General features: G+C 42.0%; 1 protein-coding gene and 1 long non-coding RNA gene across 2 annotated transcripts in view; one reads left to right on the forward strand and one right to left on the reverse strand.

Annotated features, from left to right (window-relative positions):
• The window catches only part of LOC149923079 (uncharacterized), a 64,887-nt gene extending 55,646 nt beyond the window's left edge, over positions 1–9,241 (forward strand). The window contains exons 2-5 of the mRNA XM_090163123.1: positions 1,595–4,963; positions 6,499–6,853; positions 6,927–7,982; positions 9,122–9,241. Coding sequence (XP_090019249.1) covers positions 1,612–4,963; positions 6,499–6,853; positions 6,927–7,275 — 4,056 coding nt within the window. The 5' untranslated portion in view covers positions 1,595–1,611 and the 3' untranslated portion in view covers positions 7,276–7,982; positions 9,122–9,241. The remainder of the gene's footprint in view (positions 1–1,594; positions 4,964–6,498; positions 6,854–6,926; positions 7,983–9,121) is intronic.
• Positions 9,242–12,902: 3,661 nt separating this feature from the next.
• Positions 12,903–13,797, reverse strand: LOC149923080 (uncharacterized). Its single transcript, XR_016477424.1, has 5 exons — positions 13,746–13,797; positions 13,541–13,682; positions 13,325–13,448; positions 13,010–13,267; positions 12,903–12,951 (listed from the first exon to the last, which is right to left on the reverse strand). It is a non-coding gene; the product is annotated as an uncharacterized LOC149923080 (long non-coding RNA).
• Between the last annotated feature and the right edge of the window lie 4,228 nt (positions 13,798–18,025).

Consider the following 18,025-nt stretch of genomic DNA (forward strand, 5'->3'; position numbering starts at 1 on the left):
TTTTTTATACCCGGGGCCAGAAAGCCGAGTAAGACGCGAAAGTCGAGGGTTTGACGCTCCTCATCTTCCCTTTTCTTTTTACATTCCTTTATAGCCATTGACCGAGGTTTCATCCGAAAACGCCTTCTTCTAAACTACCAGATAACTGGATAGTCTCCGGGCGCGTATGCGTACCGCCAACCACTCCGAAATAGCGTCGACCGAACCGTCAGGTGATACGATCATCGACCAGAATCTAGCCAGCTATGAATAGGAGTTAAAGACGCGTTACTAAGAAATAGCCGGTGTTTCGCCGAGAAGACACTCTTAAGAAGCGGGTTACGAAAGTCTCTCTATATCGACGAAGAGCCCACGTTACTTTGAAACGTTTTCTATCTCTCTTCGGCGCAAGATGGTCCCCGACTTCTTCCAATATGGGCCGAAACGCCAAGAAATCAAGCGAGCGTGCGAGCCCTATTTTTATATAGTGTTTGATTAACGGTGAAATTTCCTGGAAAATGTTTAGGAGAAAAACCTAGACGAAAGCGATTAGATTAGGCCTCTACCGCGTACGCTACGTCGCGTAAAAACGGGGCAGAAACGAGTTATGATTGATTCGGCAAGATGGAATCGTCAGACGGAGAAAGCCAGTAGAAGCTTTCAGGAAAATTGCGAATCCGCGCCTGTTACGGAATTCGGCTATTTATAAGGCAGCTGTAATATTTTCGAAATTCTTTTCGGTGTCTTAATCATTTTTCCTTCACGCGATTAAAAGTAAAAACAATCTAGCAGAAACAATTCCGACAATACAACTATCGAGCAGCGTTTCAACTGACAAGTTGGGCGAGTTTCCGTTCCTTCCCGAAAGAACGTAAACGAGAAAGGGACACAGGCGAGGCCTTTAAGGAAGGCTTTCAGGCGCTAAGAGGATCCTAAAATAAAAAAGGTTGTAACGGGGTGCGTCATTGTAAACATTCCGATGTAAGGAGACAACTTTTATCGCCCGTAAAATTGCTATCGATGTAGCGAAGTGTGACGCTCCACCACCCTATAGTCAAGTTCGCCGTGATCAGCTCCTTCCCCATCCCTGAGAATTATCTCCCTTTTTTACGCGAAGAGGCCCTTTGGTACGAGGGCGTGCTCGGGATGTGAACGAGGATGAATATTTATGAGCCAATGAAATGAAAAGAGAAAAAAAAATTACAAAGTAACATCTTCATGAGGGAATTGGCTACGGCGAAAACAGGGGAATATTTATGAATTTCCCGATGGCAGCCCGACTTCTGGCTCTCCTTCTCCGTCGCTCGATTAGAGGCCCGGCGAAAGCGGTCAGGCGCCTTTAATATAGACCCTAGCGCGTTCTCCGTTTTCTCTTCGGCTCCTTTCAACCCTTCCGCCAAATTATCGATATGGAAAATAAGGGAATAAATTAAACTTGATGTAGCGAAGGCCTAGAAGCCAACGCCACCCCTCGTTAGACGTTGAATTACGCGGTAAGGTTAAAAAGAGGGGTTCACCGATCGATATTTGTTTTCTTGGCCCCAAATCGTATTAAGCTTTATTTACGAGCCTCTATAAATAAACCCTGATCATTTGTACCTTTTTTCTTTGACAGGTTTTGAGTCATGAGACATGAAACGGTCGAAGCGACTCCACTCCGGCTGCTCTCGTGGCGTTTCTCGGTTCTGGCTTTCGGCCACCTTCGCCCTCGTTTTATTCTCGACGGTCCTGGCCACCGGAGGCGAAGACGCGTCGCTCGGTGGCAGCACCAGCGAAGGCGCCGAGCGAGATAAACTGGGCTGCCCACCCTGGGAACAGAGCCCCTGGTGCCCCTGTTACCAGTTCGAGGACGGACTGTTCCTCGAATGTCCCACCACCGGACTCGATCCCATTCGAACGACTCTGGCCCAGATCTCGACACCCATCAAATCCCTCAGCATTTACCATCTGGATCACAACGTCACTCAGCTACCTATCAACTTTTTCGTCAACTCCAGCATCTCTCACCTGCAGATCTCCTTCACCCAGTTGGCCACCATCGAGGAGGGCGCGTTCTCGGGGTTAGAGGGTGTCTTGGACAGTTTATCCATCGCAAACAGTCGTTTGCAAGAGGTGCCCCAAGCCGCCCTCAACAAATTACGCAATTTGAGGACTTTAGACTTGGACACGAATGAGATCGGGGAAGTGGACAGTTACGCGTTTTACGGTTTGCAATTGATCACGCTGAATCTGCAGAGCAATAAAATCACTTCCTTATCGGAATACGCGTTCGGCGGTCTCGAAAACACGCTCGAGGAACTGATTTTGATCAACAATAAATTGACGACTTTCCCTCTGGTCTCTTTGCGGCGACTCCGAAAGCTCAAATCCTTGAAACTAGTTTGGAACGAGATCATCGACATTCCCGACGATGGTTTCACGCGATTCAGTAGTTTGCAAAGGCTCGATCTGAGCTCCAACCGCATCCGGGAGCTGCACGAGAACAGTTTCGTGACCATGCCCAAACTCGTGTCGCTCTCGCTTTATACCAATCGACTCGTAGCCATCGAGGATAACGTCTTCGTCTACTTGAGAGAGTTGGAGACGCTCGATTTGAGCCACAACACCATTACGACACTGGGTGGAAAGGTCTTTACCCCACTGCGCAAGTTGAAAACGATCGAGCTCGGCTACAACCACCTGCACAGCATCGAGAAGGGGGTCTTCCAAAATTTAACGAACCTGAGGGAAATATTCCTGTCGAACAACAACCTGATGAGAATCACGAACGAAACTTTCTTGAACAGCTCGCAAGTGACCGTGCTATTCGCTCCCAACAACGCCATTGCCCACATTGACTCGGGTGCCTTCACGACGATGCCGCACTTGTACCAAATGGATTTCTCCTTCAACCAACTGCGCGACATCCACCCGCTCCTCTTCAAGAACAACCGGGAGATCAGATCCCTGTCGATTGACAATAACCTGATCACGGACATCGGGCCGGGCACCTTCCAAGAACTAGTGGAACTACGGGATTTGCGGCTGCAAAACAACTTGATTAAAATGATTCGGAAAGGCGCCTTCTATTCATTGCCCAATTTGCAGGAGCTCCATTTGCAGTTGAATCGCATCGAAGTGATCGAAAACGAGGCTCTTCAAAGCCTGGCCAATCTGCAACATCTCAATCTGCAACGCAATAAGTTAATCGAAGTGGGCGATATCTTGAGTCGCTACCCTTCGAGTCTGCGATCCCTTCAGCTCAATTACAACTCCATCGTCCGCATGCACACGGATAGTCTCCGGGGACTCAACAAAATGGAAATCCTGTGGCTCAATTTCAACAAGCTATCGCAAATCACCCGGGACATTTTCCGCGATTTGACCGAAGCTCAGAAACTCTATTTAGACCACAACGAGATTTCGGGAATCGATCCGGGCGCGTTCGGCGCTTTGAAACGTTTGACGTATCTGAGTATGGAATACAATAACTTGAATCACTTGAATATCGACATGTTTAACGGTGCGGAAAGCTTGGAGGAATTGTACCTGTCGCATAACCAAGTGATGGATATCGAACCTCAAACCTTCCAATCGCTGGGGAATCTGCGAGTGCTCCATTTGTCTCATAACCAAATCTACGTCGTTCGCAAATACATGTTCGAGGGCAATTTGCTCCTCGAAGAGCTGCTGCTCAACAGCGTCATGGCTGAGAACATCGAGGCGGGCTCCTTCCTGGAACTGTCGGCCCTGTCCACTCTGGACTTGAGAAATAATCGGCTCTCGGACGTGCGCGTGGATTTCCTCTTCCTGCCGTCCTTGAAACACTTGCACCTTTCTGGCAATAACATGAGCGGAGTCAGTGATAATATTTTCTACGGGCTGAACAATTTAGTCGTGCTGAATCTGGAGAACACTAGCGTGTCTCCGGTGACCCCGAAACTACTGGAGTCTCTCAAAGACTTGCGCGTTTTGAAGCTGAGCGACAATAACTTGAAGGGTCAAATGACAGCCGATCTTTTGCGCAGCGTCGGCTCTTTGCGCGAATTGATTCTGGACAATACCCAATTGGAGGCGGTTCCGACGGAAACTTTGAGCAAAGTTCCCAACTTGGAGGAGTTGTGTCTAGCGGCCAATCGCGTCAAGATACTCGAGAAAGACGCCTTCGCCAGTAATCCCAATCTGAAGGCGTTGAACGTCAGCCGCAACGAGTTGACGACCATTGAAAGCGGGGCGTTCTCGGCGTTGAATAAGCTCAAGTTCTTGGACCTGTCGAACAATCGATTGAAGACGGTAGAAGAAGGGGTCTTCGATAACATGGAGTCTTTGGAGCGAATTTACTTGGACGGGAATTCCTTCTCCTTCATTCCCAATACGTTCCTCGTCTCTTCGATGCTGGCCTTGAAAGGGCTGTCACTGGGCCGCAACCCGCTGGAGAGGCTGCGCGAGGACTGGGGGACGACGGGCGCTTTCACCTCGCTGGAAACGCTGACCATTGATCACGCTAACATATCTCTCGTGGCCTCGCACGACTTCTGGGGCTTCCCCCATTTGTCTTCGCTCTCGCTGCGACACAACAAAATATCCAAAGTGTCTCCGGGCGCCTTCAAGCCGCTAGAAAAACTCTCCTCCTTGAATCTGGGTCACAACGAACTCGATTTGTTGCCCGAAGAGCGCTTCTACGGCCTGCAACAGCTCAAAACTCTCAACTTGACTCGCAATCGATTGATCGAATTCCCGGCGGTCAACGAGGACCTCCAGCAGCTGGAGCACCTGGACCTCTCGTACAACCGCCTGATGAGGATCGAATCCAACTCCTTCGAGAACCTTAAAAGTTTAAAAACGCTCTCCTTGGAGGGCAACCTCATCAACTGGATCGCGTCGGGAGCTTTCGAAAACTTGCTCTCGTTGACGGAACTCAACTTGATGGAAAACCAATTAATGTTCGTTCACCACGAAGTCTTTCTACCTCTCGAGACCAGAATCACCGAGCTGAATTTAACCGGTGAGAACGCGCCTTTCTATTAACCAATTACCAACCCTTCGCGCGTAAAAGACCACTTTTAACCCTTTCCCGTATACCGCCCACACCGCAAAGCTGTTTTTATAGCGGCGACCGTCCGGGGAAGAAGGTCCCTTTGTCCGCTAATTAGACGACCTCAAATATTTACACTTTGGAGAAATCCATTGGAACGAGGCCAGAAGGAAGCGGCTGTCTCTCTCCTCTCGGGGTTTCTTCTGGGCCAGAAATTTCGAGATTCTCCAGATTCGATCACGCTAGACTAATCGTTAATTATTCCTACCAAAGTCTTATTATTAATAAGGTTAGGTGTCTTACGAATTTGGTTTGATAAATTCCGGGCCAGTCGTAACGCCAAAGCGAAACCCCGTGGACCTTAATTGATTTCGTGTTCAATTAAATCGTCTCCCCCCCCCCACCGGGCAGCCCGTAACACCCCTCGAGCTCGTTCTGGAACAAACGCCAGCCTTAATTCCTACGTAGTAACGCCACTTTTGGCAGAGGTTATAACCGAGGCAGACGAGAGAGGGCACGTGGCTGAGAGAGGGGCTATTTGTTCACCGATTTCGAGCACCAATTAGCCCGAGCCTCTCTTTGCGGAAGGGGGGGGGGGCGAATAAATTAGTCTCGAATGAAGACGCAATAAGCGGGAATTTCCATATCGGCTATTAAATAGGTGATTTTCGACGGCGCCTTCCTTGCCTATATTCATGAATAATTAACTATATTGTTACTCCCCGAAGGAGGAAGACAGCGAGGGGAAGGAAGCTGCCAAATTAGCGCCCTAAACTAGCGCTTGATTCGTTAAATATTCCCCCGCGGCTAATCCCTCAACAATCCGGACAAGCGTTATTAGGCGACATATCCAGGCGGACACACCAACGGGAAGGAAAAGGGGGACGAGCTGAAACAAATACGGAAACGCGTCCCCCCTTCCCCTTCCCATGTTTCAATTGACGCCAAATTTTCATAAACGGACGCGAATGAATCCCCAGCCGTACAACGCCACTACGAATCGGAACGACTCTCGTCTTTGGGCGCGTTGGATTTCGGCGTTCCGAATCGGAAATCGGCTTCGACGCGAGGAGGGAAAGCCGTAATAAAACTTTCGGGAGAGAGATCGCGTCTCCCCCGTTATTATAATTACTGTCCAGGGAGTCTCTTCGCTAATGAGAATTTAATGACGAACAAATTAACCGCGTGCAATGTATCGGTAATTGTCCCGGAATAAAGCGATCCGGACTCGGAAAAGAACCCGATATAGCGCGAGGGCTGAAAACGTTTTCTCTCATTTGCATTTGAAAACCCGACAATGGCATTAACGGGGATCTTAGAATTCGTTCTTAGTGGATTAGGAAAGGACTGGCTCCGCTCGAAGGGCGTAAGAAAACCTCAACGCCGGCCGAAGATGAATAGCGGCGTGAAGATGGCTCACGGCGTTAGAGAAAGGGCTTTTGTTTCCCCGCTAGAATTTATCGCCCCGTTTTTCTTCTTCGTTATCTTTTCCGTTTGATTTTCAGGAAACCCTTTCCACTGCGACTGCCGCCTTTTGGGAGTCTGGGAATGGTTTCAGGAGCACACGCGTCTCTTCATGAGCTCCAGCCCGACTTGCGTGCAACCGGATAAGCTGAAAGAACAAACGATTCTGGACCTGCATCCCGTCGACTTCTGTCCGGCGCCCTCCATTTCCAACATCGAAGTCCAACACTTGGAGCACGACAGCATGACCGTCAAGTGGGACGTGCAGAACGGCACCCTGATCGGCGGATTCGTGCTGACGTACCACGAGACTTCGGTGTCTGGCTCGGTCGTGACGAAAACGATGGAGGCGCCGAGGAGAAAATTCGACCTTCACGGACTGGATCCGGAAAAATGGTACACTCGTCGCTGACTTATTTCATTCTCAACGCTAAATTTGGACGCGTTCTCTCTTTTCGCGGTTTTGTAGGTACACGGTATGCGTCATGGCTACGGGCAAATACTTGCGCACCTTATCAAAGCCGACGGCGTACGTAACGGACGTGGACAAAAATTTCAACGACAGTCCCTCGGTCAACAGGAAATGCCTGCAGAAACGGACCCTGGCCAAGACGGAGAAGAGCAAGATCTCGCTGTCCACCCTGGGAATCATCCTGGGGGCCAGCATCGGGGCGGCGCTCGTCCTGACACTCTCCATCTTACTGACCGCCTTGAAATTTCGTCGACGGCGGAGAAGGCCGGTAAAGAACGATGTTCCTCAGGAGTACATTTCTTACCGTCACTTCTCCATCCAGTCTTCGGAGGGAGTTTACTCGTGACAGCGAGGGGCGTCGGCTTCCGCCAAGAGGCTCGACGAAGAGACAAGACCCAAATGCGTTTTGTGAGACGGTTTGCAGATCTCTCTCTCTTTCATCTGCCAAAAACACTGATCAAGCGCGCGCCACCAATCCCCCAAAAACCGAGTGTCGAATACTTTACGGTGCTGGACATAAACTAAGACCTTCGCGGCATTTTTCGACGCGTTTTTAAAACTAACCAAGAAAAAAGTCTCGATTTTTGTGGAATTTCTTTTTCTCGTACCCATTTGATGACTATATCTTCCGAGAGAAAAAAAGCTAATCCCCAGTTACTCCTAAAACGCAAAATACACGAGCAACTCGGTTGTAATTGATGTGTGGAAAGTGTAAACGGTGTGAATCTGAATGGATATATAATCGCGAAAATTCTTGCAATAATTGGACTGGACTATAAAAGGATTGATGCAAATATTTACCACAAAGAATGAAAATAAAAAAGTGTGATCAGCAATACAATAGTTCCCACGTGTTTCTTTGTAAGGAGAGACGGACCTTTTACGTAAAACTTGGATAACTTCGATTATATATACTTACAAACACTAAAACGTGAGTTTTAACGTGAAAGTAAACATTGAATGGACACGTGCCCGGCCATGTGTATAGATAATATTTGACTGTACCCTCGAAGAAGAATTTCTAATATGTAACACGGATATTGTTAGATAATGGTAAGTATAATTAATTGCAAATCTACGCGTAGAATAATAATACCAGGGTTAATCAACTTTAGGCAGGTTTCGGATAGTACCCTTATGTCAGACTTGATTTGAATGATTTCCCCAAATGTCTCCTCTTTTATCGTTATTACGCGGGAATGCCATCTAGATAACCTTTTTAATAAATTTGTTTTGATTGAGTTGAGATAATTTTAAATAAACATTTACCAAAAATATTAATTAAAAAAAACGAATAAATTATTTTCATAATTAATCGGCCCACTTTCGTACCTAAAATTATAGTTAATACTCAATCAAAGCGTACTTGAGATGCAAATAAAATAAAAAAGACAGCAATAATTATCTAATCTACTCTCATTGATCTTGTCCTAATTATTCAAAAACATAAAAATGAAATACGAAACGGAAAAATTGTAAAATAAATCCAAGGTTTTTTTGAAAGGCCTTCGTTGGCGGGAACGAGAAATTGAAAGCCAATGCGCAAACGAAATCGGAAAAGAGATAAGATATTTTTAGCCATTCGATCATTTCGAAGGCCCCTTAATTTCAATTGTGAACTGCGAAATTGATAGGGTAAGGCAACGAAACTAATCTAAGCTACGTGTAAAAATAGGTCCGAAAAAGTAGATGAAAAACAAAAATCAGGGGTTGTTTGGCAAATGACAGAAAAAAATTCGCAACGCGGAGAAATCCTGCTAATAAAATTGAACCGGAAGATCATTGATTGATATCGAGAAAGGGGGGGGGGGCGGGGAACTTTGAACAAATGGATATAGAAAAGTCTTCGATCAATCTCGATTTTTTTCCTCTAAGAAAGCGGAACAGAAAAGGGGGGTTAAAAATATCCAGCTTTTTATCCCGGGATAGAGACAAAAACATCGTGTCGAAGCTTAGCTGCTACTTTACTCGAAGCTTCCCCGGCAAGTGGAGCTAACTAAAAGTACTTTCAGCTTAGCCCTTGGTTTTAAAATATACGCGTTTCTAAGCTACTGATTCTGGAAGAAAAAATCTGAACCTTTTTTGCCCTTAAACCTTAACAACGACGCGCTGAATTTCCTTAGCAATAGCCACTTTTACAAATGGAAGAGAATACTCGTAAAAAAAAGTGTTGATTTCTTTTTATGTTTCAGACGAAACTATCCGAAAAAGTGTTAAAAGTATTTGGTTCCTCGAGAAAATGCCTCCTTCTAAGAAGATTTACAAAAAAAAATATATATTCGTTGGATGTATAATAATAATAAAACAAAACCCAGTTGGAACAAAAAAAAATGATTTTAGTTTATGGGTTTGGGAGTGTTTAAGATGAAAAAGGAATGGAAATTGAACAAATTTAATCGCAAAAATGATTGCCATTGTAAACTGGGAAAATAAAAAATAAGTAAATTATATATATGAACAAAAAATACCTATATATATTGTCTCATCTTTTTTGTACAGAAATATTCCCGTCAAAATAAACGGAACTTAGAAAACTAAAAGTGTTTCATGTTCTGACTTTTATTTTACTTTTCATTCTTTAGATTTAGTTCTATTTCTAAAGGAACGCTTTTAATTTTATATTTAAAATAAATAAGATTTATAATATATTTTCACGTCGTCTTCCTATAGAAAATAGGCATAATATACTAAATTTTAGAACAAAAATCTTGATAGGGACTACTAAGAAACGATACAGGGTGTAAACGTCAAAACGATCCAGCGGTATTAAATCAAAATTTAATTTTAGTACGGATTTGAAATTTTCAGCTCGCGTAGCTCATGCAGTGGCACATTTGAGAGGTTATTTCAAATGTATCTCCAGAAATATTAGAGATAAAAAGTTGGTTTCAATTAGAAAAGTGTTCCCCGTAAAATTTTAGGTCTAAATAGCTTTCATTATACCTAATTTGACTCATAACAAATCGAGGGATTTTAGACAAATCAAAAACATCTTGCGATGAAAATAATACTATTAGAGACCAGGTTGAAGATCTAATAACTCGAAAAGTACTCATGGTAGAGTATCAAAATTTGCTAGACATAATCAACTGGTAGGAATCTTTAGAATTTGCAAATTCAAAGTTTATCTCAAGATTTAGAGAAATGGTACCAATTTAAAAACGGTGTAAATTAAAATATTTAATCTAAATGTCTTTAACCCGATGCAAGCCACCATGATGTAAACTTTTTACACTTGAAGTATCTAAGTAAGTCTAAGGTGACCCTGAGGATTCTCATAGAAAAGGACATGGTTTATTACCAAGAATTTCGTTCGTGATGGTCGTCAGCCAATGATTTTGAAAATACTCACGACGTCTTATATTTAACGTATTTATATAAGTTTCCTGGTACTACTATGAAGGCTAGATGACCCTTGTTCCTGTATGCTTATGATTTCATGTAAAATATGTTTCTGGTGAAGTAAATAAGCAATTATTTAATGGATGATTAGGAGTGCTTAAAATAAATGTTAATTTTAAATTTAATTGCTAATTATAACGTATCGAAGCTAACCTATCGTAGCTATGGAAGCTATATTAACCTCATTAACTAATAAATCGAAACTATATTAGGCATTAGATTAAACGCTACTTAAGTGTAAGTGTTGGATGAAAAAATTTTGACTGGAATTCCCGACTAAAGAAACCTAACATTATTAGATTTAACATAAACCTAATTAAACTATACTTAAGCGGGTGAGACCAGAATACAGCGGAGAAAATTCTAAAGTAAAAATAATTTTCTAAGCCTTTGTTAACTTATCTAACGAACAAACCGAAGTAATGTTTACACGATATATTATTTTTACTTTTCTATCCTTTAAGATCAGGCTCGTCTGCATGGATCGGACATTGAAAATAAAACACAAGCTCGCGTGTTGTAATCTCGGGAAGAGGTAAATATTTCACGTCGGGGACGAGCCAAACACCTGCCTTTCAGAAACTTGCTAATTTTATAGACGAACGCCACGAAATGTTTTGGTCAAAAATAAATGCGTTTTATTTCCGTTTTCTCTATACGCAAAAGAGCCGGTTGCTTTTACGCTCCGAAGAGTGGCGCTGGCGTCGTAGCCGCCATTATCCTGAACGTCTCCCCGTTCCGCCCACCCCGAAACTCTTACTTTCCACTCGAACAAGTTTACTAGCAACTATTCAGACAGCGAGGCCCGGAACGAAAACAAAATTGTTTGAACATTTAAATCGCCTCTTCGAATCTGGATTCTGCCGGGGACCGTTTTGTTCAAACTCTACCGAGATAAAAGCGACACTATAGCCCGTATTGTATTTTATTTATGGGAGAGAGGACCAGAGCGTCGAAAGAGTGAAACGAATAAATTAAAACGCCGGGTTAATACCGTGGCAGCGGGAGGCTCTTATCTCCGGTCAGCGATTCCGACTGGACTGGTATTATTCATTCGCTCTTATCTAATTTCCCCTTTATTGGGGCTTTCTCCCTTTGCGGTACAATGCCGCCACGAATAAGTAGTAGAGTCTTAAGCCTAGTTCCCACTTGGCGAAAAAAGCGGTTTTCGCGCTCACGAATAAAATTTGCGAAAATTTTCAAAATCGCGCCACCGCGGTTAGATGCGAACGTTCTATGGTTTTTTTCCGCTGGCGTCTTAGCGAAATAACATTTCAGCTTGGACGAATAATTACGGGACTCGAAACCACAGCAAAATCCCCGGTTCCACAAATTGCATCGCCCGTCAGCGCTCCTATCGAGAGAATCACCAAATATTTCTATCCAAATACCAAACTCGTGCGTAAAAATGTCAGCTGACACGCATACCGTTGTCTACTCCGCTGTTTTTAATAAATGTGACGCTTTTGGAATTTTAATAGTCTTGGGGCCCGTTCCAGAGACGAAAAAGTCTCGTTAAATAACGAGAAAGGGGGCGAGTCTAGTTATTTAACCAGACTTTTTCAAAAACGCGTTCCAGAGACATTTTAACGAGACAAAAAGTCTGGAGGTGATAATAATGAAAAAATGGCGGCGGAGTTTCTTCGAGCTAACGTGTTAAAACAAGGTGTAAACAATATCGAAACCGATGTCCCGCTGAAAATAATGTATCGCGAGTGACCCAATACTATGAATTGAAGTATTTGTGGCACTACCAATCAAACATTTACCTGAAACCGCGTTTATTGAAATACAAATGGGAATGGCCAAGGCCCGAATTGAAGACACCCCATAGATTTTTATTTATTATTTATTATTGTAGCTATCATTTAAAGAGAAAGGGGAACACATCTCCCTTTTGACCTGATACCCAATGATAAAAACTGCCAAATGTACTTAATGAAAAGTTTATTGAGCCCCTAACTACTTTTATGGGTAAAATATTACCGGAAGGTGATAACCACCTTTGAAAAATATCCAAATGGAATTCAAATCTACCGCCAAACTGATATTAAGTGAAAAAACCTGCTTGAAGATGGAGACAGCTCCGTTGGACGATGGATCAGCTGACAATAATACAGAAATAAGTTTCATTGTTGTGGGAAGTTTTACATCTGAAAGCTAAAGATAAGTAATATTCATTAAATTAATATTAAAGTAGTAGACATACTGCTGGTAATGAAATTTAAGCAGACGACAAAGCTAGATTACTCCCTCAACACCTTCTTTCGAGGAGGAGTAAAAAGTGTAACCTTAGAGCTCTGGAACAAGCGAACAAAATTCGGGACAGGGTAAATCTTACCCCGAGAACAGGTGAATAAAACGTCTTAGGGTAAAAAGTTTACACCTTTTCCCCGGACAAGCGAAAAAAAAAACACCTATTGATAGATAAAAATAATGTTATATTAAATTATAGTCAAATAACAAACAATAATTTTTCAACTCATAAAATTTTATAAAAAGGTATTTTTTCACAATTAAATATATATACACAGTAAAAAATCTAAAACATTAAATATACACAGTAAAAAATTTAAAAATCTTCTTGATCCTTGGTTATCATTCTGACCATTGTCATATTCTGTTTGTAAATATTTGTATTAGAAAAATATCTGGTTATATCAGTGTAAATCCATTACATTCTAAAAGAGTTTTTAACTGGTCTTTTGATGGTGGGGGCAAAGAAGCTATAAAACCAGCGCGTTCACGTTCCATTCTCAAAGCTTTCATCTTAGCATTTAGAACCTTTTGAGATTGTTGAAGATCAGACACCTGCTTTAATTTCAAAACTTTATCCGCCTTTTTTCCACGCTGTTCAGCCACAGTCCTATTTGAAGTTGCTTCCAAAATATCTTCCTGCTGTCTAACCAACCTTCCTTGGTCTATGGTCTAACAATCTTTAAAATAGTACGTTAAGATAACAACCCCATTAAAGAACTTTAGGTGAGACTAACTTCAGCCATTCTTGCGTTTTGATGCTGTTTTAATGAGATTAAATTTGAATCCCAAGTCTCGTTCTGTTTTCACTACGGTGACTTGATTTGATTTATCAGGACAAGTACGCAGGAATTCCTCAGGCTAAAAAATTTAATTTTAGTCATTTTACTACCTTCATCCATAGTTAGTTAATCCATGCTTCATCCATAAAGTAGAAAGAACCTAAAGCTTACTTTGGAATTTCTTGTTTGAGCTTTTGTTAGAATAGTTACCAAATTCTGCGACATTACTTACTTTAACAAATGGCATAAATGTTTAAGTACTAAATCCTAGAAACCTAGGAATTTTTACTTTATATTCACCAAACGTCAATTTCTAAAGAATGAAAAACTTAAATAATACAACTACGGTCATTTGAAAATACCACCAAACTTTCACCCCTCTCCAACTCTTTCTAAGAACGTCCGGTTTAAATGTATAATACGTCCGTACAAACCTCTTCTCTTATATACTGTATGAATAAGTCAACAGCCAATGAAATCAGTGTGGTTTTTTGGGCAGGTTAAAAATTAGGTGGTTTTTTTTTCGCTTGTCCGGGGACAAAAAGTGTAAACTTTTTACCCTTGGACGTTTTATTCGCCTGTTCTCGGGGTAAGATTAACCCTGTCCCGAATTTTGTTCGCTCGTTCCAGAGCTCTAAGGTTACACTTTTTACTACTCCTCGAAAGGAGGTGTAGAGGGAGTAATCTAGCTTTGTCGTCTGTTTAAATTCCGTTTAACGAAAACATGACGGGCAAGCTTTTTAGGTGGGGTGGCGGAGTGGTTAGCACTTTCGCCTCGCAGCAAGAGGAGCCGGGTTCGATCCCAGCTTGTGGCACTGGGTGAAAACTCGGAACAACTCTAGGTTAACGGTAATAGTTAGTGTAGGGAGCTGTTGGCTCGATCTCGTGGCATGCAGGGCTTGCCACCACCCTCCTACGCATTGTAACCCGGCCACCTGAATTAAGGACTTCAAAAGTCGCATGATGACTTAGGCCTAAGGTGGTGCCTTGGGTATTAGCCTAGCTGATTATTATTAAATAACCTTTAACCTTTAACTACTCCCTTCTTACTCGAACTCGTTTTTTTCGTCAAGACAGAATTGAAGTAAAATGAAAATAAAGTAAAGTAAAGTAAATAAAAAATAAAATTGCTACACTTTTTAACGGTGCTCAAAAACCCAGAACAGGCGAAACAAAAACCACCTAACGAGAGCGGGAGTTTACGAAATGTTTAAAATGTCTCTGGAACGCGTTTTTCTAACTCTAGTCTGGGTCTCGTTGCGAGTCTCGTTATTTAACGAGACTTTAGAAAACGTCTCCGGAACGGGCCCTTAGTCGATAGTTCAAAAACGCCGCCGATCAGTTTAGTAAAATATTTTCGACGGCGTAATCGTCGGCCATTTTCGGAATGGAGATACAGGCCGGAGGGCAAAGGCTGCCAGATTTCGATAGACCAAAAACGGCCAACTCTATCAAATGTTTTCGTTTTCAAAACGAAAATTTTGCGGCGTAGCTATCGACTAAGACTATAGGCTTTAGATTATTCAGTAATAATTGTATTGGAATAAAAATGAAAGGGTAATGATTTAATTAATTTAAATAGGAAAATCGCTTTAATGTTTTTGCATATATAGTTTGTAAGAAGGTTTAAATAGATTATACATTTAAAAATGCCTAGTCAAAATGGAAATAAAGGCGTAAGCTTTAACACAGTGGCGAGCTAAGAACGCTAGGCCTAACGTCGTCCGGTAATATTGAGCACGTGTTTATTAATTGAATAGAAATCTTTCCCCTACTTGACACAACTGCGCTACAAGCGGCGCTGCCGTAAAAGTACCAAGCGCGCCATTTGGTTTCGGGTCCAGTAATTATTCGTCCAAGATTTCAGCCAATCAGAAGCTTTTCGAAATCTGCTATTTTTCTTCTCAATCCTATTTCTCACTAGATTTAGTAATACATCGTAATGTTCCGGACTCATTCGAAAGAACCCAAAAAGCAAATAAATTTTTAATTTATTAATCTTTCAAATACTGTTTATTTCAAATTACCTCATTTCTTGAATAAGGTTATTGGAATAGCCCTGTGTCTTTTTAGAAATATATTTCTAATCCAAAAACGTCTTTGATTTTTGGAGAAAAAATTTTCATATATTGTATAAACAAAAGTAAATGAACCGAGGTTATCAGACTGCTATACTCCCCATGTTGGAGGCGTTTTCATTTTAAAGTTACATTTTGACCTCGAAATTTTGCGCGTTCCTAGACCGAAACAAAAATTATTTTTATGAAACCATTTTTTATACATATAAATAGCTATACTCACAATTTCCAAGTACAATTTAACGCGTCAAAAGACGGGGATGGAAATTAGCTTTAATTTGACTCGATTTCATCATTTTCATAAGGAAAACGCCCTCCGATTCTGAGCGCGCTATTTCGATAATTTCGGTTCATTTACTTCTGGTATAAACCAATAAGATATTAAATAAAATTAAATGTATTTTATTGAAATTCTCAACATTACTCTCCATTTGGTTCATTTTGAAGCTATATTAAGCTTGTTTTCCACTAGCACGCGTCATAATGTTATTTTCTTTACGCGCGTAAAAACGTTTGAACGATTCAAAGCTGAGAAACGCGCCGTTGCGCGCGCCAGTGGAAAACAAGTTTAAGGCTTAAGCTTGTTTTCCTCTAGCGCCCGTCATAATGTTATTTTCTTTACGCGCGTAAAAACGTTTGAACGTTTCAAAGCTGAGAAACGCGCCGTTGCGCGCGCCAGTGGAAAACAAGCTTAAGGCTTAAGCTTGTTTTCCACTAGCACGCGTCATAATGTTATTTTCTTTACGCGCGTAAAAACGTTTGAACGTTTCAAAGCTGAGAAACGCGCCGTTGCGCGCGCCAGTGGAAAACAAGCTTAAGGATTAAGCTTTTTTCCACTAGCACGCGTCATAATGTTATTTTCTTTACGCGCGTAAAAACGTTTGAACGTTTCAAAGCTGAGAAACGCGCCGTTGCGCGCGCCAGTGGAAAACAAGCTTAAGGCTTAAGCTTGTTTTCCTCTAGCGCCCGTCATAATGTTATTTTCTTTACGCGCGTAAAAACGTTTGAACGTTTCAAAGCTGAGAAACGCGCCGTTGCGCGCGCCAGTGGAAAACAAGCTTAAGGCTTAAGCTTGTTTTCCTCTAGCGCCCGTCATAATGTTATTTTCTTTACGCGCTTAAAAACGTTTGAACGTTTCAAAGCTGAGAAACGCGCCGTTGCGCGCGCCAGTGGAAAACAAGCTTAAGGCTTAAGCTTGTTTTCCACTAGCACGCATCATAATGTTATTTTCTTTACGCGCGTAAAAACGTTTGAACGTTTCAAAGCTGAGAAACGCGCCGTTGCGCGCGCCAGTGGAAAACAAGCTTAAGGATTAAAAAATCGCTCTTTATTTCGCTACGCAAAAAATTAATTCGTCGAAATATTTCGTCAAATGGGAACTAGTCTTCCTTACATTCCGCATTAGAGAAAATGGCTTCTTGAAAGGAGCCAGCCTTCAGGAGGACCCAGCAAAGGAAAAAGAGAGGAACAATTCCCCGACTTCTAATAAGATTGCGCTCAATATTCCACGCTAGTCTCCTGGCAAACCAAAACCGTAGCTTCTTCCTTTTAAAAGGAATTTTTGGCTTTAATTTCCCTGGGCAACCTCTCGTGAATATAAGAGGTCGCTCTCAACTTCCGGACAGCGCGCATTGTCCGAAGATACGGCGACGACCAATTAAATAGGTCGTGGCTTACGTTATTTCAAAGGCGAGCTATAAATAAGGCGTCGTCTGCTTAAGTGTCTACAGTTAGAAAAATAAAGTAACACTTTAGTCTTAATTTGCTCTCCAGGACGACGGTCTGTTTTGCTTCCCAAATAAACTTTAGTTTTCTCACTCTTAAGCTAGGTTGGACTTAAATAATATCGCCCCCAGCGTTTGGAAAACCAATATTTGAAAGCCAAAACGCCCCAGATTTCAAATATATGATTTAATTTTATTATTATGAAATAAATTATTATTTATAATAATAATATTCATAATTATTTATAAACCAAACTGCAGAGTTATCAATTTATTAATCATAACATCACAAATATAAAGTAGAATAGACTAGATTAGCTAGTTATTTGGATTTTTAAACTTTTTATATATTTTTTGAAATGTTTCCGCGGACCCCCTGGAACCATCCCGCTGTACCCTACAGGTTGAAAACCACTGATTTAAAGCTTAGCCAGATACCATTCCTGAACCATAGATAAATGAAATAGCATAGATAGGCAGCTAGCAGAAAATCCGGATTTTCTGTATGTGCTACGTAATAGTGCCATCTATTGGTGACGAAAATTAGTATTTGGAAAATATTTCCTGGATGCGCTACGTAATAGTGCCATCTAGGAGCAACAAACACAAGGAGAACTGGTTGAAAACTCGGAACAACTCCTTCCGCGTTGAGTTTGCAAGTTCTCTTCCCACATGTTTGAGGAGTTTTCCCCCGAGATCTTCGGTTTCCCCTTCCATAAAAACTTGTTGAGGTTAACGGTAATAGTAAGTGTAGGGAGCTGTTGGCTCAAACGCGTGGCATCCAGGAGCAACAAACACAAGGAGAACGCTGCTAGCCTTTAAACACGCTAACGAAGGGTTGTGTACGAATTTCA

This window comes from Leiobunum rupestre, chromosome 11 (assembly GCF_980474605.1).
Source record: "Leiobunum rupestre chromosome 11, qqLeiRupe1.1.hap1, whole genome shotgun sequence".
Taxonomy (NCBI): Eukaryota; Metazoa; Arthropoda; class Arachnida; order Opiliones; family Sclerosomatidae; genus Leiobunum; species Leiobunum rupestre.